The sequence below is a fragment of the Dendropsophus ebraccatus genome, chromosome 4, assembly GCF_027789765.1.
Source record: "Dendropsophus ebraccatus isolate aDenEbr1 chromosome 4, aDenEbr1.pat, whole genome shotgun sequence".
In the NCBI taxonomy this organism is placed as follows: domain Eukaryota; kingdom Metazoa; phylum Chordata; class Amphibia; order Anura; family Hylidae; genus Dendropsophus; species Dendropsophus ebraccatus.
The window spans coordinates 113,983,381-114,004,246 of NC_091457.1; the positions used below are offsets into that span (position 1 = coordinate 113,983,381).

General features: G+C 41.6%; 1 protein-coding gene across 4 annotated transcripts in view; it reads left to right on the top strand.

Annotated features, from left to right (window-relative positions):
- The window catches only part of NCKIPSD (NCK interacting protein with SH3 domain), a 74,798-nt gene extending 56,086 nt beyond the window's left edge, over positions 1 to 18,712 (top strand). For all 4 annotated transcript variants that reach the window (XM_069966764.1, XM_069966765.1, XM_069966767.1 and 1 more), the window contains 8 exons: positions 267 to 353; positions 1,336 to 1,474; positions 9,920 to 10,000; positions 11,611 to 11,739; positions 14,130 to 14,222; positions 14,304 to 14,476; positions 15,334 to 15,529; positions 17,338 to 18,712. In XM_069966764.1, coding sequence (XP_069822865.1) covers positions 267 to 353; positions 1,336 to 1,474; positions 9,920 to 10,000; positions 11,611 to 11,739; positions 14,130 to 14,222; positions 14,304 to 14,476; positions 15,334 to 15,529; positions 17,338 to 17,375 — 936 coding nt within the window. In that variant the 3' untranslated portion in view covers positions 17,376 to 18,712. The remainder of the gene's footprint in view (positions 1 to 266; positions 354 to 1,335; positions 1,475 to 9,919; positions 10,001 to 11,610; positions 11,740 to 14,129; positions 14,223 to 14,303; positions 14,477 to 15,333; positions 15,530 to 17,337) is intronic.
- Positions 18,713 to 20,866: the final 2,154 nt, after the last annotated feature.

A 20,866-nucleotide genomic window follows, 5' to 3' on the forward strand; every position in this document is an offset into this window, starting at 1 on the left:
TGTGAAAAGATTATCTGTTTTCTGCACCGTTGTTTGGATAATAAAGAAGTAGTATTTTATCACATCCCGGGAGCATTGTCAGTGAAAAGTTGATCAGCTTACAGTGCTGTATAGTTGGCTGTACGTGATTTTTATGTATTCTGTATGTCTCTCCACATAGATCCTTGTCTCAAATTTGCTAAATTAATTATTGCTTGCTCAGCATCTAAAAATATTCTACAATTCTATCCCCAAAGTCGACGTAATGTGTCCCGATTTTCATTCAGACAGATGCAGATCCCGAGGTGTGCAAGAAGATGTGCAAGAGGAACCATTTTGAGGCCATTCTGTCCCTGGTGGCTTATTATCAAATGGTAAGTAGTATTTTCCCATAATTCCTGTCGGTGCATGCTCCAAACGTATTGATGTGTGTTTAAAGAAAAGCATCTGGCAGCTTCCAAAATAGAGCGGTATTTTCTGGAACACTTCCATCTGTTTTTTTTTTTTTTTTTGTCTCCAGTATTGTGTATGTGTTTTATGTTTAGAGTGATGGTAAGCAATAAAATGGCAAATCCTTCCTCTTCTATAAGGATTTCACTAACTGTGAACTATCTGTAACACTTTTCATCCTTAACATCGTGTGTCACTATTAGAATGCTGTGACACTGAGCTGAAGGGGAACAGCAATTCTGAATGACATATAAGTCTGTGCACAGCTGTATGATGGCCTTGTACAACCATTGAGTTGTACTGAACTATAATACAGCACCTATAGAGTCATACCATGCCCCTGTGTGTGTCTCCAATTTCATACAGAGGCATGCCCTCTAGATGCTGTATAGCTGCTAAGGGTGAATATCCCTGTCATGCAGTTCCATATGGAGGCACCATACCTATAGCACAACAATTATATCGTAGAGACTTGGTGTGCCTCCATAAGGGATCCATGCATGGACTTTGCCTTTTGCATGATGCTTTATTCTTACATTACTATTACTGAATTTTGGCACAGTATGCTTTTAAATGACAGTTAAGTAGGGGTTGTGCCTATATGAACCCAAATCATCAAGGGAAAAAAAGAGGCCTCTGGCTACATACTGGAGGTGGCTAAATCCAGTGGTAGCCACAAATACAATACTATATTCACAGCTGTCTGCAGCTACCTCTATTTAGTCTCCTCTGTGTCCAGCCTCCATTATTCTGGGATTCTACCTCTGGAATGTGGACTTATCAGGCATTTACCAAACGCTCACTTGCACACACTGTCTATCTATCTATCTATTTATCCATCTATCTATACAGTATTCATTTTTATTTATTTAATTTTATTTTACTGATACACTGTTTGTTTCTTAGGAGCATCGAGTGCCCCTACGCTTGTTACTTCTCAAGTGTTTTGGGGCAATGTGCAACCTTGATGCCTCCATTATTTCTTGTCTTGTTAACTCTGTCCTTCCTATGGAGCTGGCCAGAGACATGCAGACACACACTCAAGGTAAGTTATTTGAAGTTCTACTAAATAACTCTTTTTTGCCTTTTACTGTAGGAGCAGTCTATGACAAATTCTATCAGCATCTTAACCCCTGTATATTTGGACTATTGCATGCATTATGTTGGAGAATCGCATATACAGAAATTTCTTTGTTTCTACTACCCAAATTACTTTACTAGATGAGAACAGCTGCAGGGAAATCAAATTCCAGCAGCTGTTCTTTATAAGTACAAGTATTGCATCTCTTATCTCTCCATTGCAAAGTACAGATATAATGTACCTAACCGGTATTCTGGTCTTTCAAAAATATATACATATTGTGGGGCTTTAGAAAAAGTGTTATACTTCCCTTTCCCTGGCCCCATTTTCATTACATCTGTTTTTTTCCTTTTTTCTTTTAATGTAGTTTCTTCCCGCATAGTATACATCTGTATTTATTGTGCAGAAATACTCATACCATCTCCTCTAATACATCCATTTTTTGGATCCATATTACAGACATTTACCATTACATCAAACAGGCCTTAAAGGGGAGGAGGCTGAGAGAACCTGGTGATTTACCAGAATAAATGTTTGGGACAGTGTTAGTAGAAAAGCCGCAATAGACCAATTGCATTAGAACAGATGTTTGGCTTTATTGTATGGTCCCCATTGTACTGTACTATGTCAATACTTTACTGGAAAGTAATTTCTTGGCGGCAATAACTCTTCCATTCAACATTTTATTGCTGCCTATTGATCACACAGTTTTGCTTTCACTTGGTTTTAAGTCCTCTATCACTCAGTAAAGCTCGGTAAGTCTCAACAAACCCAGTTACTCGCAGCGAAAGAACTAGAAATACTTGGCTGTGGTAATGATTTGGGAGGAGAACATAAATCCTATCCACCTTGATTTTAATATTTGTATCAAGGCATTTGCATCTTTCTTAGGTGGAGATAGTGACAACCAGAAGGTGATTGAAATGGTTGTCACTTCTAATACTTTTACACCACAGCAGTCATCACCAGTGTATAACGGTTATCAAATCACTCCGGAGAATAATAGGGGTAATTCTTATAATAGAGCCATTGTTTATGCCCAATTGTCTAATATACTTTAACATCTCCTTATCGAGGACATGTCTGCTCTTCTGGTCTGCCCTGTCTACTATTCCCCATAAAATAACAATATGGAAGCATTTTCTTTTTCTTACAACTTGGTAATATATGAATACATTGACAGCTGACATTTATCATTCCTCAGCCCCAGGTTGTCTGGGTATGCTGGGAGTTGTAGTTTTGCAGCAGCTCTGGAAAAGCAGATTGGAAAACAGCGGTGTACGGCTTGTTATAATATACAGATGGATTTCTTTCTGGGTAACAGCAGGAAGAGTTGCCTTATCATTGGTCTGTGTATGGCGCTACAGAAGGGAAAGTAAGAGGAGGGAAAGCCCACCTACACAGCCGGCATGCACAGGAAAATCCAGCACTTCCAGACAGCATGGATTTTTTTTTTGTTCCTCTCACTCCGGGGTTCCTGTATCTATGCCAGCAAGAATAATGTAGCGTATAAAAGCATTCTTACTGTCAAAAATCCCAGAAATACGACAAACTCCATTCTGAGTCGGTGGCTGTATCAGGATTTGATAAGGCCTGCTTGAGTATGGATCTGCCATAGCTGTCATGGCTTGATAATAAACTCCATGACTCTAATATGATTGATAGAAAACATGGAGGATGACAGGAAAGTCTTTTTCCTGTTATTGATAAGGGTCACGTTCGGCATTAAGTTGCTTTACTTAATGGCTTGCATTTTCATTGCAATTTGCTTGTGATAAGATTTGCAAGGTACCAGCCGCCCCACGTCACTTTATATTTGGGTTTTTTTAAGCCGCCTAAACACAGACTTAAAAGGGTTTTTGTCTAATAGGTTTCTGTGCGAGCAGTTTACGCTTTGATAGAATGAGCCGTTTCTTGGAGTCTTGCTCTGTTTTTGTGCAGAAATTCTTAGGGCTAATCTGGCCGGGTTGATTATGTTCTCTCCGCTGTATTCAGCAAAGTGGCCGATAAATCACGCAGTACTTAATGGAGGTTTTATTCATTGGTTAAAGGTAAAGCTTTTGTTGCAGTGAGGAATTTATAGAAAGGCTTAAATTTTCTGATTTACTGGTAGTAAATAAGGTGGCTTTATCTGCCGCTGGAGCATTGAATGATAACTGATATGGCTGTGTGTCATTGTACGGCTGTGTAACAAGATTACCTTTCAGAGCAATGGAAAACTGCATTTTGAAGCTGTAATGGTGACCACATTGGTTTCTCCCAGCTTTCCCAGAAACTCTTATTAACAGCTTAACAGAAAAGGAGGACTGAAGGTCACGTGTTTATTGGTGTTTTTCCCCCAAAGCCAGTCTGTCTGATGTAGCCATTACTTGGCATGCTACTGTATATGGTCACATGGCAGTATTTTACATCACTATGTGTACGCCAAAACCAGGAGTGGGTCCTGTATATAATAACTATAATGTAAATATATGTACCTCTTATTTCAGGGAGGAAAAAAAATAGTAACCAATGCTCTTAGGGGGGTGACTGCCAGTTTAGCCGAAATGGAAGGGTCCATCAGATTCTGAAGTACCACTGCTGGCCGTAGGAACCAGCTATCATAGTTAACGTTGTATGTAAAGCCATTTTTATTCACTTTACCACACTCACCTCTCCACTCCATTGCTTTGGCACGGCAACCAACACATCCGCTCACCTCCCTGTAATCCATCCTCTCACTCTATTTTGCACACTTTGCATCAGTTTGATGACGTCACAACAGGCAGAATATTTGCACAGACTGGGGCCTCTATATACTTCCCAAATATTGAAGTAATCTTATTGAGAGAAAAGTGCCAGAGTTTTAGACACTTACCCCCTTAAGGGGGCATCAGCAGAAATGGGATGTTGCTTAAGATACAAAACTATGCGCCCAAGATTGTGACGCAGTTTAAACCAACCAATAGGTGGTCCAAGTATGTCCCTGTTACTTTCCATACAGCCCTAGCAACATATCCGAAAAACCTCACTGCCCGAACAACCCCTTTAAGATTGGAGGACAGAAGAGTTCTTTTTGCATTGATTAAACAGAAATGCAAAGCCTAACCAAAAGAGCCATAGTACACACAATGTAGCACATGCAGATTTCATCACACTGGACTGTGGATAATAGCCTCCATGGGTCAGCTGGTATCTGGGATACCTATAATCTGATGGAGTTGTTATGTAAACCTTCCGGCATTGCCATATGAACAGTGTTGTACACAGTAGCTCCACATAGAAATAATAGCAGCTTATTTTATATATGGGACTTCTGCATACATAAAAAAGAAGGCCTGATTATCTAATCATACTGTGCCGTGTATTGATGGGGAGCTGGACAATGGCTCTGCCTCCTGGGTGGCCTTTCTCTCCAGTTTTATTTCACGTTCAGTCTTTGTCATTTTTATGCACTATGTGATCTTGCTCCGTCTGGTTTTATGTATTTATTATTCACTAAATGAATGTCACTTTGTGTTAAAAGCCTGCTAGTCAGACAAGAAAGGCAAAGAGACAGAAGCGCCCAGTGTGCTCCATGCTGATGTGCAGGTTATTTCAGTGCCATGCCTTCACGGGCTCAAGAAAAGGAGCAGTACCATTTATAAATCACGGCAAGACATTAAAGAACATGTACCGTGTATAAATAAAGGATTGTAAATCCGCAGTTCCTGCCACGTGGAAACCACTCCTAGTAACAGGCTGCAACAATGAAACGTGAAGGTATACGGCAGGAAAAAAAAACATTTATTGTATAGTAATGCAGCATACAGGTCATTTTTTATTATGGTCTCTCGCAATGCATTTGTCATAGTCCTATAAAATTTCTAAATTCTGTGTAATATGGAACCGGCAATCTGGTGCACGTACTGGTCTCAAATATGTGTCCAGGTCATCGTTCAGTTTAATATCTATTTTACCTAATTCCATTTTATTTCTATTCTTATAATTTCTCAAATAGTTAAGGAAAACATGTAAAATGGTTCCTGTATAAAGAGGTTTTTTTTAAACTGTATTATTGAGATCTCACATGTGATAAGGTGTTTAGCCTGCATTGACCTGTCACCTAGTGACATCACCACTCCTGTTATGGTCATGTGATGTAGAGTTGGCAGAGGCATCATTGCTGGGCATCCCTACTAGAACAAGAGTGAGAGCATGTATGTCAGACTGTTATGTTGCCACTTAAAGGAATACTATGGCCATTTATATTTCTTGATATATTGCTGGGGCTGCATAGAAAATAATAAACATTCTATTCTCACCTAACCATGTGCCCCCAGGGTCTTCCTGTCACCACTATGGTGCTTCTTCCGATATGGACTTGTCTCAGCAATCACTGACTGAAGTGGAACAGCCCACGGCCAGTGTTTGGCTGAGCTGGCTGTCACTGCTGGGACAAGTCGTCTCAGAAGTAGCTGCTGGAGCATTCAATGTGTTTTGTTAAAGGGGTTCTCTGGCAAAATTAAAAAAACATCCTTTAAACTGGTGACAGAAAGTTAAACAGATTCGTAAACTATTTAATGATCTGAAGCCTTCTAGTACCCATCAGTTGCTGTATGTCCTGCAGGAAGTGGTGTATTATTTACAGTCTGACACAGTGCTCTCCTCTGCCACCTCTGTCCGAGACAAGAACTGTCCAGAGCAGTAGAAAATACACCACTTCCTGCAGGACATACAGCAGCCAAGAAGTACTGGAAAGGTGCAGATTTTTAAATAGAAGTAATTGACAAATCTGTATAACTTTCTGCCACCAGTTGAAAAATTAAAAAATAATTCCGGAGCACTCTTTTAAAGCCTAACCCTTTTACGTCGCCTCCACATGTTGGAAAAATGTGATGTGGATTTGCAAGAGAATCATTGTCATTGTTAGTGATGTCCATGCAGCCCTTGTAAAATACTACACTATACATACCTGTTTGTGCGCCCTGATTTCTTGTTGGCTTCGGCCCGCTTTCCGCAGTGTCTGAAATTACAGACTTCTCAGCCAATCACCTGGGTAGTGCCACGGCCAGTGACTGGCTGAGCGGCCTGTCACTTCAGACCCTGGAAAGCGTCCCGAAGTTAGCAGGACATCAGTAAACACGAAGGGGTATGTAAAACTTATTTTATCAGCCGTGCATGGCTAGTACACGTAGCAATGCGTTGTCTTAATACATGAAGCGATGGTCTCCTTAATAGGGCCCTAAGGCTGACCCTTTGATATTCCACAGATCTGCACACAGATTCCTCCTGTTCAGTGGGGTTAATCCTTGTGTGGTTACATGCTGTAGAATCCGGTTCAGGGAGGAAAAAGAGTGCTGCACCTCACACCTATGGCTGACACTAGTACCTCTCGGCTGCATAAAAAACATCAGAATTCTGTATGTGAATTGATCAAGCCTCATTGCTCCATGTACCGCGTGCAGGTATCTGATACACAAGGGTCCCATGTGTATCAGATACCTGCACGCGGTACATGGGGCAGTGTGGCTTGATCAATTCACATACAGAATTCTGATGTTTTTTTATGCAGCCGAGAGGTACTAGTATCAGCCATAGGTGTGAGGTACAGCACTCTTTTTCTTCCCTGAACCGCATGCTGTAGAATCTACCTATCACTTATTTTTATTCTGCAATGTAGGTCTCAAAGATTAGTGCTGTTTCCACATCCACAATGATTTTATCATTTGAAATCAATAGAAATTTTTGTGAAAGATTTCTGTGTTAGATAGGAGTCTGCATGAAAGATACTGTGTGACCTTACTCTTATGTAAACCTTTGTGGTACATACCGTACCGGTTTTGGTGTACGTACTGGAAGTCAACTTAAAACTTGTCCATAGACGTTAAGAATATTACATTACTGGATGGCGTCCTGTGCAGATCCAAAAACGACCTTGAATTTGGAGGCGTTGTAAGCTGTTTTGGGGCTTAGGAATTGGGGGCTGGTGGCTGCTGCATTGTTGGTTCTAATCCCTTTTACGCTTGGTGATGCAGTCCGTCCCCCTCCTTCAATATGGGAATATAAAGTCTACAGTGTGGGCTCCCGGGGATCTGTGTCGACCGCTTAGTGTGACTGAAGCCAACTGGTTAAACGCTCAAGGTCTTTGAAGTGTGAGATTTCCGCCATAGGGACGGCTTGTCATGCAGGTTGGCAGCTCGTCACCCACCCCCGTCCTAAGATGATAAAGACAGTGGTGTCAGCAGAGCACATGAAAGCGAGAAAAGCAATAACAGCACCATCTTAATTGTCTCTGATTCTAACTCCATTAGAGTGTGAATATTTTACCACTAATCCCTAAAATGAATTCCCTAAATTCTTTGCTTCTGGATCAGAGCCAGGTTTATTATTATTCGCAAACACCAGATTCCTAATTTGAATGTTTTCCAGTTGTGGGTGGAGGAGACCGAAGTTGATACAAAGTCATCAGGAGTTCTATAGTATAAGAACTGTATAAGGAACAGTTCTGCAACTTTGTGATAGACATTGGGGCTTCATTTATCAAAACAGTCTAGCACAGGGGTGTCAAACTCAAATACACAGTGGGCCAAAATAAAAAAAAAAGTACAAAGTTGTGGGCCAACCTTGATAATTATTGAAGATTGCATGCAGCGTTTTTAGCACTGTCAGAGCAGCATGCGGCGTTTCTGGCGCTGCCTATCCTAAAGTAATTGTTCCCACTTAGTACATAGTTACCCATTATATCCCTCAAGCAGTAGGTAATTCCATAATATTGCCCCATGTAGTAGCCCCCCATAGTGCCCCACATACTAGCCATGCCTACTACTAGAGCCCCACATAGTAGCCAGCCCTTCCAATAGTGACCCATTTAGTAGACTGAACACCCCTAATAGTGCCCGAAATAGTAGCCAGCCCTCCTGATAGTGTCTTATATAGTAGCCAACCCTCCCAATAGTGTGTTATATAGTAGCCAACCCTCCCAATAGTGTGTTATATAGTAGCCAGCCCTCCCAATAGTGCCCAGTATAGTAGCCAGATAGTCTCATATATAGAGCCAGCCCTCCCCCCCATAGCCTCTTAAATAGTAGCCAGCCCTCCCCAATAGTCTTATATAGTAGCCAGCCCAGCCCAATAGTGTCTTATATAGAAGCCAGTCCTTTAAAACAGTCTCTTATATAGTAGCCAGCCCTCCCCAATAGTTTTATATAGTAGCCAGCCTACTCCAATAGTTTTATATAGTAGCCAGCCCTCCCCAAGTCTCTTATGTAGAAGCCAGCCCTCCAGAATAGTCTCTAAAATAGAAGCCAGTCCCTTCTGTAGTTGTTCATGACGGCCCCCTTAGCTTGGATTACCCTTCCTGTGTCTTCTGAGGCTGCAGGAGGCCTGCGGCCTACGAGATTATAATATGGGCGGTCCAAGTGGCCGTCCAGACCACCCATATTATAATCCGCTGCGACGTCAGGTGGGCCAGATTTAATACAGCAATGGAAAAGCTCCATTGGCCAAAAAAAAAATGGCACTGTGGGCCAGATTTGGCAGGACTGGTCTGGCAGAAGAACATGTACTTCTTAAAGGGATCCTGACATTAATTTCACACAAACTGACAGGCTTTATCACAGATGTATTTTCGGCCAGGAGCAGGGTTCCGAGTCACCAGGGTGGTCCCCAGTCCTGACTGACGAATCCTTCCCTATATACATATGGGGGAGATTCATCAGTCCGGGCTGGAGATTACCCTGATGACTGGGAACCTGATTCTCAGCTGAAAATGCATATAATTATACTCCGAATGTGCGGCCATTTACAGTGAATCCTAGATCATTGGGATAGGGAAGCCTGTTAGTGTTTTATGCTATCTCTCGTGTAGGCAGCATGAAACTAATGGCAGGTTCCCTTAATACTGATCTGGAAAATGAAAGCTTCACTGTGAATAAAAACATCTTTCCTTATACTGTAGATCCCTAGCTTTATGTGTAGGGACTAGTTCAGCCTCAGGCCAGTTTCCTACAAGCTAATACAGACACATACAGCCGAAAGTAATTCATTCTAACACTAGGGGTACAGCATGGGGATGAATAAGACAGTGTCGCTTATATCTTCAGAATTTGGTAGGTTAAAACCAATCTGATCCTTTGCACAATATCTGTTGTCAGAGAAGAATCGCGACACCACCATACCCAGAAGATGGTTGGCTGGATCTTTAGAGATTGGTGTTCTTATTACCTGTATAACAATATTTTAATACAAAGGGAAACTTTCATAGGCAGTTCACATCTATTGACCAGCACTTGGGGTATAGTATGACCCTTTAGTCTGGCCATTTCTCCAGGTGCCAGACATCCTTGCACAGTGAGCAGGTTGTCAATCAAACCAGATAAGCCCCATAATATTGTATTTAAAAACAAAACAATAGACTCTGCACTAAATTATCATTGTCTTCTCTTGCAGAACACCAGAAGCTGTGTTACTCTGCATTAGTCCTGTCTATGATTTTCTCCATGGGAGAGCCTCTTCCCTACCATCATTACGGTAAGTGTTCTGCTCCTTGTCACAGGAGGCCCGTAGTACAGTGTTCTTACAATATTTGCATGTGTTTACATCACCCAGCAGTGACTGTCAGCTGGTGGCTGTCACTATGCTGCTATTTATCCATCCATCCATCCAGTATATTCTGGAGTCATCCACTTCTATAAGGTTCTAACATAAAGAGAATATTGTGATCATTGACATATATGGCTTATTCATAATTGGGCTTCTATAAGGGTGGTGGTCCCAAATGGCAGGGGGAGGAGGTGTTGTAGGTGAGACTTGGTTAAGCATGTGCTTCCCCTTCTCCATTCCTCAGTCACCACCTGTTTGGATTGCTGTACTGAGGACCTCCTACATATTGGACTCTTTATGCGGGAGAAGTTATATTAATATTTAGTGCCATTTGGGGTACATATAAACTGAGTTAGCCACTACATTTAGTCTTCAGGTTATTACAGTCATGTGGTTGTTGTGTTTATGTAATGTATGTATAAGATAATGTGTTGTATACCTTATATTTTTTAATTAGCTTATTACATTTTTTTATCCCTTTTAAGGCTGGGTTCACACTATGTATATTTGAGGCTGTATTTGGTCCTCATGTCAGGTCCTCATAGCAAACAAAACCAGGAGTGGATTGAAAACACAGAAAGGCTCTGTTCACACAATGTTGAAATTGAGTGGATGGCCGCCATATAACGGTAAATAACTTCCATTATTTCAATACAACAGCCGTTGTTTTAAAATAACAGCAAATATTTGCCATTAAATGACGGCCATCCACTCAATTACAACATTATGTGAACATAGCCTTTCTGTGTTTTCAATCCACTCCTGGTTTTGGTTGCTATACAGCCTCAAAAATACAGCCTCAAATATACGTAGTGTGAACCCAGCCTAAGAGATAATCATTTAGAGTCTTCATTGTAATGCAGTGTAATCACGTACTTCTGTATTCCAATACGTCATGCTCTCTGTTACAGCAGGCTAGGTGTATAGATAGCCCTGGGTCTATTTCACTATTTCAGGGCTGACTGCACAGTGGTCCCCCAGTCTCTGATCGTGTTACTAAGAGACCTGGTGACTCAACTGAAGGAGGGTTCCTCCTATTCCATCTATTTAGCAGAGGCAGCAAACATGTACCCATTCCAGGGCAGTGCAGGACACCTATGTAGCACTGTAGTATAAAGGCTTTTAACAGCTGGTGTAAAGTAAATTTGTGGTTGTTAAGGGGTTAACTTTTGAAGTGTTATACAGTGATCTGCCAGAGTTTCTGGTCTTATTACTGTAATATAGCTGTTAACATGCAGCTGTGTCACAGTTCCCTAAAATCGTCCTTAGAGGGACAGAGAATGCAATGATTCTTACTTATTGGTGTATTCTGGGGGACAGCTGACTTCTGTGATTTAGTGACTTAGCGGGCCGGAATCAGGTTACCTTGAGGCGTGTTTACTATCTAGCATGGGTTCTCATTTGTTTTCTCTCCATACACACTCACGCTTAGACATATGTTCATAGTAGCTGTGCTCACAATGAATCCCGACATGAATCCTGCCACATGATGTGCAGCAGCTGTAAAGATAAATACATTCCTATTACTCTTGTAACAGAGCATCTCAACTCCCAGTTTGTCCAGTTTCTTCTTGATGTGATTGAGGATGGTCTGCCTTCCGACACTACCGAGCAGCTTCCTGACCTTTTCATCAATGTGCTGCTGGCATTTAACTTGCACATAGCAGGTATGTTTGTAAATCACTGACTCGGCTCAAAACCTAAACATTCTAGAGTCATTGCAAATCCAATATGTCACTTCATCACATCATACTACTGAATCCAGAAAGCTGTGAGATGGGGAGTAGTTGTTCCGATGGGGTTCTTGCAATAATGCAAAAAGTGACTCTTGAATGTTAAGGGTTTTTTTGTTACTCTATAACTATGATACTGTATTATCTGCCAACTAGAACTGCTATAATACTAGGAAAACGGTGCCTATATAAAATAGTGTAACTACTTTTTATACTGCCCCTTATGCATAAGATTTTTACTATAATACTAACTCCAACATACAAGAATATAACTGTTATAATACAACTGCCTATGTACAAGAATATAACTACTTTAATACTGCCCCTTATGTACAAAAATATAACTACTATAATCTCTGAAGCAGAATGCGGTCGGCACCACTGACGCTGTGATAGCAGGAGGATATGCAGTGACACAGAAATTCCAACGGGGTGCTCCGTACAACAGAAGAATGTGTAATGTAAACAGTGAAGACAGAGGTTCGGGCACTCACCGATCTTCAGGAATCTTTATTCAGGCACAGTATACATCAGGGAAGGGAGGACAGGTGGAGGTGCGGGCGCTCTGTCTTCACTGTTTACATAACTACTATAATACTGCCTCCTATATACAAGAATATAACTACTATAATACTGCCCCCTATGGATACTGCCCGTATGGATGAGAATATAACTACTACAGTACAGCCCCCTATGTACAAGAATATAATTACTATAATACTGCTCCCTATGTGTAATAATATAACTACTATAATACTGCCTCCTGTGTACAAGAATAAAACTACTATAATACTGCTGCCTATGTACAAGGTTATAACTACTATAATACTGCTGCCTATGTACAAGAATATAACTACTATAATCTCAAAAACGAAATTTCGGTCAGAACCACTAGCAGGTAGGACTAAGATATCTGAATAGGTCCAGCGGGGTGCACTGTTAATGAAAAGAACTAATGCAATAATGATGAAAAAAAATAGATACGGGCACTCACCAATGCGGCTGGGATCTTTATTCAGGCACAATTCACAGCAGGAAAAGGGAGGACAGGTGGAGGTGCGCCCGCACTTCCACCTGTCCTCCATTCCCCACTGTGAATTGTGCCTGAATAAAAGATCCCAGCCACATTGGTGAGTGCCCGTATCTATTTTTTTCATAGTTATAACTACTATAATACTGCCCCCCATGTACAAGAATATAACCACTATAATACCACCCCCTATGTACAAGAATATAACTATTATTGCTCTTACAGTAGCACCCCAAGTGGCTCTGTGCATCTTATCCGTTATATAGTGCCATATTCCTGAACTGTTTTTGTGGTGCCGACCATCCTCTACATTGGTCTATAACTAGTATAATACAGCTCCCTATGTACAAGAATATAACTACGCTAATACTGCCCCCCTATGTACAAGAATATAACTGCAGTGTTACCTCTGTTTAAGAGTAACTTGGATTGAGAGTGTTTTGCAAGAGGTCACAGTTTTTCAGAAATGTAACTCTGTTTAAGAACATTGCTTTGGTTTAAGAGATCCATATACTGGGTGGGAGGGGGAGTAGAGGAGAAGATGGTCTGCATAGCGGGGTCTACAGCACTGTACTCTGACCCAGGAAGTCTCCCTCAATGTCCAAATCATAGGAGATTTACTTCAGGCTGGAGCTTACATCAGGGGAAAGGACTGTGGAGGTAATCTCTTCATAGCTTTTACCCCTCTCTTCCTGGACAGAGAGTGCTGCATATATGTACCCACATATACCCTGCTCTTTACACACTACTGAATAGAAAGGTTTCTGTTGTTGTCCTCCTGCACAGCTCTGTGATTCTCACTTCCTGATTGGTCCATGAACACCCCCCTTCCCCATTGCTGTCATGTGACCACACAGACCTCTTACAGCAGCCCTTCTCTATTCTAGCCTGTTGTACTACACTACTTCATTATGGGGATCTGCAGTTCCATCCTGCATCTACAAACTGCTATCTTACAACTGTTTTTGCTGCTGCTGCTCTTACTATACATTATACACCACATGCTGATTGCTATACTCTACAGTAACTTTCTAAATGTTTCATTTGTTTTACATGTTGTTCAGAATTTTTTAAAAAATTATTTTTGGGGTGTGGATTCAATTGGTTACATTTCAGTGATTTCTTATGTTAGTGATTTGGATTCCTAACACAGTTTGAAATAAATTATGTGAAATACAAGGCACCACTGTACTATAATACTGCCCCCTATATACAAGAATATAACTGTTATAATGCTGCTTTTGAGGATGCGCTCATAGCTTGTTGTGTTATATCTTTATAATTTTTTTCTTAGTTCCAGCCAATAATGTGATTATGAGAACCCTGTGTAAACGTCCCAATGTCAAGATCTTTACAGAGAAGCTGCTTCTGCTGCTTAACAGAGGAGGTAAGTATGAGAATCTGCTGCCATTCTCCAGTGCATATAATGAAGAGTTCACTTATCAGTCATCTTCTCTCTCATCACTAGACGATCCTGTTAGTATCTTCAAGCATCAGCCTCAGCCCCCGCACTCTGTGCTGAAGATTCTGCAGGATGTCTTTGCCAGTTCAGACACCGCTAATATCTTCTACCATACAGACATGATGGTAATGATCGACATTGTCGTGCGTCAGATAGCAGATCTTTCTCCTGGAGATAAGGTGAGTCCAATGCCAGCACCAAGGAGACCATCCATCATCATTTTTGAGCAGTTTTATGACACATTTAGAATTGTGTCCAGTGTTTGGAATTGGCATAAAATATCATACATAGCTATACTTTTTTTCATAACAATATTGCAGTCAGTCCCTCAACTGCCCTAGCGGTCTCAAGCTATGGTCACACATAGTATGAGACCGGCCGTTTCGTGACCCGGCTGGTCTCAGAAAAGAACAACCCGGCCGGATGATCTTTAGCGCCACTGAGTTTTGATGCAAGCGTATCTGTGCGCGCCCGCATCAGAACTCCCCACAGCACACAATGGAGCGTGCGGCCGGAGCCGCTCACTCCATTGTGTGAACTGACATGTCAGTTTTCCACGGCGCCACTAGGGATCCTGACCGGAGCGTATACTATGTGTATACACTCCGGCAGGGATTCCCTCAGCATGCAGCACTATGTAAGGTTCTGCAGTGGCTGCAGTGGTGATGTAGGGTATAGGGGCATACAATTTCTGAAAAAAAAAGTCACGGGGGAAGGGGGGCCAGAGCAATTATGCAGGAGATTAAACTGATGAGTGTAGCTTCGAGTAAAAGCTATACTTCTAGCAGCCAGAATTTTTTTCCTTAATTTGAAAAAACAGGCATTTAAAGTGTACCTCTAGTGTTGTTTCTTTAATCTTACAGCACTGTGCACAATAATCGTTCTTTTATTAGAAATAAGTTTTCGGAAAAATTCTGCTTTACTTTGCATTTAACATTTGCAAGACATGCTGTGATTTCTAGTTGTCTGTCTGAGTAGTAAGGCCATACAGTGACGTGCCTTGTGGTGTAATCATTGAACCCTCCCATCTTCACAGCTCCGGATGGAGTACCTTTCCCTAATGCATGTCATCATCCGCTCCACTGATTATATGCAGCACCTACACCGTCGACAAGACCTGCACAGCATAATGCAGCGTATTCTAGATGAAGAAGAGGAGGGACCTCACTGTCAAATGGACAAGATGATTATCCAGCAAATTTACAAGGAATTTCCTCAGATCTCCCCTGAAAGTGGGTGAACCTATGGCAACCGGAACACGACAAATGTTTACAAAGCAGCGTATATCGTCTGTCTGCAATGACCTCAGCTCGACTGTGGCTTGTTTACAGTGTTATAGCTGTCCTCCTTATAGCATAGGGGGCGCAACGTCTTTTGCTGTAGTTGCAAGGTGTCTCTGCTACTGAAAAAGAAATTCATTTTGTGTTTTTGTTTTTTTTTGCCCCCCATAATGCTTTTCAGGCTTAACCCTAAATGCATTATTATGTAAGTCAGTGGAATTTTAACTGGAAGCTTATTTTTGCCCTGCCCTTTCCTTCCTGATTCTGCTGGCTTTACAGATCAGCTTCACACCCAGTTTATTGCTATTATTTTTATAACAAAAGTGACTAGTGCCCGTCATGGTGACTGCCAGGCGCTTATGTTCATTCTTATCTCATATGGAATGCTTCTGAACTGCTGATTCCACAGTAGAGATGAGCGAACCGGGTTCGGGTTCGAGTCGATCCGAACCCGAACGTTTGGTATTTGATTAGCGGGGGCTGCTGAACTTGGATAAAGCTCTAAGGTTGTCTGGAAAACATGGATACAGCCAATGACTATATCCATGATTTCCACATAACCTTAGGGCTTTATCCAAGTTCAGCAGCCACCGCTAATCAAATGCCGAAAGTTCGGGTTCGGATCGACTCGAGCATGCTCGAGGTTCGCTCATCTCTAGTCCACAGTAAATCTGGTTTATATAACACAGTGAACCAGTAAAGGAGCAAGTGGGAAATGCACTTAATTATTGCAGGCTTCTGTTCTGCCCTTTTTGACCCTTGGTTACTATAAAGAAAATGTTTAATGTGCCTAAATAAATAAATCTTCTTATTTGTGATATGGATTTGTTATAAATACATGTATAAAGGTGAATCATGATGAATCATAAATTTAGAGGGATCCATAGAGAGATCAGACCACATTGGTAGACTCGTTGCTCCTTTGCTTACAGTATTGGGTAAGATAAATTTCTTATCATTGCTGAAGAGGTTTGATCTCTCCATAGAGCCCTTCACTTTTGAAAAACAGTGGTAATCTAAGATTGGACTTCACCTATTAGATATTTGTTCATGTGTCTATGACAGATCAGGTGATTATTTTAATGCATTTCCCCTTAAACAGTTAATTTTAAAAAAAACACATGAGGACAGGTCGCTTTCGTTGACACATCTCAAGATAGGTATCCCAATTACATAGCATGGAAATTTACTACGAGTTTTGGGCTGAAATACTGTCCAGCCCATGGAATTCTGCAGACTTCTCAGTGCTGCCTATACTTCTGAAATTAAGTAGGTGACTTTGCCGATACGAGAACATTTATTGTGACCTGTCGACAGCAGTGTTTGTTGCTAGACAACAGCCCAGACTTATGTGAGCACTACTGTATTGCAGTACCTGCTGGGAGTTGGGCTCCCACAAGAGAGATTACAGAGCTACAGGTAAGGGTAAGAAGATATGTGTAGCACAAGTCTAAACCAGAAGTAGCCTGGTAAATCCCATTCATGAAATATTAATATGCAAGTTCTTGTAATCAATACGGTTCCCACAGGGGTTGTCACCCGGCCTGCCGCACATCTGGGGTGACATTAACCAGGCATTCATTAGGAAATCATTAAACTTACATAACCTGAATTGTCTTTAAGTTCTTATAATGCTAACTAAAAAGATATTTTAATAGCATGTCAAATAATAAAAACATATGTGAACGTCTGAAGTGTCTCTTACACCTTGTACTGGATATTGCTAATCTGAAAATATATTTCTCTATTTTATTAACCAGATGCTTTATTGACCAGGATGCATGAGTATGAAGGATGATATTTTTTTAAGCAAAGCCGCAGCAGAATATTTTACGCGTTCTATTGCATGTTTTATATCGAAAAATGGTGTCCATGGAGAACTCATGCCGATTCTGGCACAGATCAGTAGTAGGTTGTATCCATTGTCATGTCTCCCATGTGTCATGTACTGTCCCACACTCATTATGTTGTGTATTTTTCTTTATAGTTCCCTCTTTATAATGTCATACTTCCCAAGTTTAACCCCCTTTAAATGTTATATTAGGGAATTGTATTTCAACCAGTTTCCTACTCTATTGTGATTATTGCCATAGTTCCCTAGGTAGACAAGCAGTTCTATCTTAACCTGCAGGGCTGGTTCTCTGCTGCAGCCCTCCCAATGCCATTAGCAGAATCATTTACATAATCCAAGCTGCTATAAAAGATGACTGTATTCTGCAAGACATCTGTAAAGTCAGGTAAAATTCCTTCCAAGGTTAAAAGTTAGGTATTTCCTTTCATGAAGAGCCTATTGTGTGGATGTCGCAAAGCTGAGGTTGTTTGTCAATCTGGTAATATGACATATTCTGTTCTACATCTGCCTGTTTGGTATATATTATTAGGTGCCCTAAACATCCTGAAGTGTCAGTCAGGTAGTTGAAATACAGCTTATTGGATATGGGCCTCTTATTCAATTCTCCATACTAGAAATCAGCAAATTTACAGTAATAACTAAGCCAGGCTCTTTATTATCTCTGCAATCTCTTTATCAGCCTCACTGCTGCTCTGTGCCGCTTTTCCCCCGGGGACAGGGAAAAGCTGGATTCACGCCTGGGAAATAATTTTTTTCCAGTTTGCTAGGACTGGATCCAGCTTTTTCCAGCACCCAGGGAGGAGTGGCACAGCGCAGCAGTCAGTTAAAAGGCAGCCGGCTGATGAGCGGATTGCAGAGATAATGAAGCGCTTTGCTTTGTTATTACTGTATATTTGCTCATCTCTACTCCGCACTAAATGAGGATATGTGACACATTTTTATTCTACCTTAAGGGTGCGTTCACACGTACAGGATCAGCAGCAGATCTGCAGCAGATTTGATGATGCAGATTTGAAGCTGCGGATTCAAAGCAAATCAATTCTGGGCTATCAAATCTGCTGCGGATCTGTTGCAGATTCAAATCTGCACCATAAATTCTACTGCAGATCCTGTACGTGTGAACGCACCCTAAGGGTACAAATACACACACCGTATACGCAGCAGATCTGAAGCAGATTTGATGGTGCCAATTTGATGCTGTGTTCAGTTATTCAGATCTAATCTGCTGCGTATCGCAGCACAAAATACGCTGCGATACAGTGTGTGTGTGTGTGTGTGTGTGTGTGTGTGTGTGTGTGAAGCTACCCTAAGAGTCAGAATAGCCCCTGTATTATTCTTCTAGTTTACTAACTGGCACTTTGGGAGCACTAAACTGATACATACAGTCTGTGCTGTGGCTAGTTACTCTTTGTTTTGTTAGCCGAAATCTGCTACATGACAGTATTTGAGTAGGGCAAAACTTGGAATAAATCAGTCAACCACTAAGATCGCATAGTGTGGTTGGTTATGCTGGCAATGCAGGGTCCTTCTCCCTTCCCACTGAAGAACTTCTAAACAATAGCCAACAACCAGGAACAAATGGGGGATCTGAGCAGTACTGGCCTCCCTCTTTACTCTGGGCTTCTTAGGTTTATAGTGATGAACCATTTGTGACTTGCCTTTGCAACATATCAGTAAGGTCCCACAAACAGAGACCCCAACATACACACACACACACACACCACATACAACAGAGAGGCCAATGGTGCTTTACCAAGCACTGTGCCCCTTTTTATCTTGGGGAGTTTTCCATTTTTCTGACTTATAGGAAGAATAGGAAGTCATCCTGGGGCCCAGCTCACCGACATGGCGGACGATGCTTAAAGGTGAGCTTAAATCTCCTACTGTAGTCATTGAATAGTTGATCCTTCCAATAATGCAATATCTATGGGAGGGTCAATGTCTGAAGGGAGAGAGTGGGAAACAACTTAGGTTAGATTTTAGCAGTCGCTCAGTTCACTCCAAATTCATGGAGTTAAATGCACTTTAGTTAGAATCTGCCATCTCATTGGAGAGGAGTATGGAAGGTGTATGTCGGCTTTGAGGCACCTTTAGTCATCATCCATGCATTCTGTTATTTCTATGCTGCATTACTGATCATTCTGTGAAACACACACTGACATTTTTCACTTTTTCTTGTGCTGTGTTTGCTTTAAAGTTTTTGTCTATTGTATCCATTGTGAAGTTGTTGCGCGAACCTTGTATCCTCTTATCTGCATTGTATGCTCTCCGCCAATGTAAACCGCCATTCTTATATACACAGGGCACCTGGCCCAGTGTGACTCTTGTATATTTTATATCTTAGTCTTACTGTACCTGAAATAACTCTTGTGGAATAAATTGAATCAAATAAACGGTATCTCATTTATGTCTATGGCACTGGTGTCTTTATTATTGGTTACATAGTAAGTACGGTTAAGACTAGTGATGAGTGAACGTGCTCGTCCGAGCTTGGTACTCGATCGAGTATTAGGGTACTCGATGGTACTCGTTACTCGGACGAGCATCACGCGATACTCGAGGAAATCTCGTCATTCGTTTTCCTGTAAGTTTGGGCGCTATTTCTCAGCCAATAAACATGCAGGAGACTCTTTGGTACATCCTACGATGACGTGGGACCCATACGTGTCGATAGCAGCGATTGGTTGGCAAGATCAGATGACCCTGCCATATAAAACTCGGCGCCGGCAGTGCTTTCTTCAGACGCATGCTGTGAGAGATCAGGGACAGAGCTGCTGCTGGTCAGGGAGAGTGTCAGTGTAGGATTTAGCGTTCAAGTAGGCAGGGAATACTAGCAATATAAACAAACAGCCCTTTTCAGGGCTTAACAGCTTTTATTAATACTATTACTACAGACTGCTGGCTGGGAGTTGCAGTGCTGCTACCGCGATTTAACCAGCACACTGTGGTGACCGGCTGCTGGCAGAAAGGGGACATTAGGTGTTTCATACACACCCCTAAGAATGGCTCAGTGTACTCCTTTTTTATTTTGGGGCTGGTGGTCCTTGTGTACTACACTGAATTGGGATTGCTGGGATTTGTAGTGCATCCTGCATAGAACTTCACTGCTCATTGTATTGGGGTGACAGAAAGTATGTACAGTTGGTGCCCATACCAGATAGCACCCCCTAAACTAGTGTGTACTACACTGTATCGCTGGGATTTGTAGTGCATCCTGCATAGAACTTCACTGCTCATTGTATTGGGGTGACAGAAAGTATGTACAGTTGGTGCCCATACCAGATAGCACCCCCTAAACTAGTGTGTACCACACTGTATCGCTGGGATTTGTAGTGCATCCTGCATAGAACTTCACTGCTCATTGTATTGGGGTGACAAAGTGTGTACAGTTGGTGCCCATACCAGAGAGTGAGGAACTGGTGGATGAGGACGAGGTG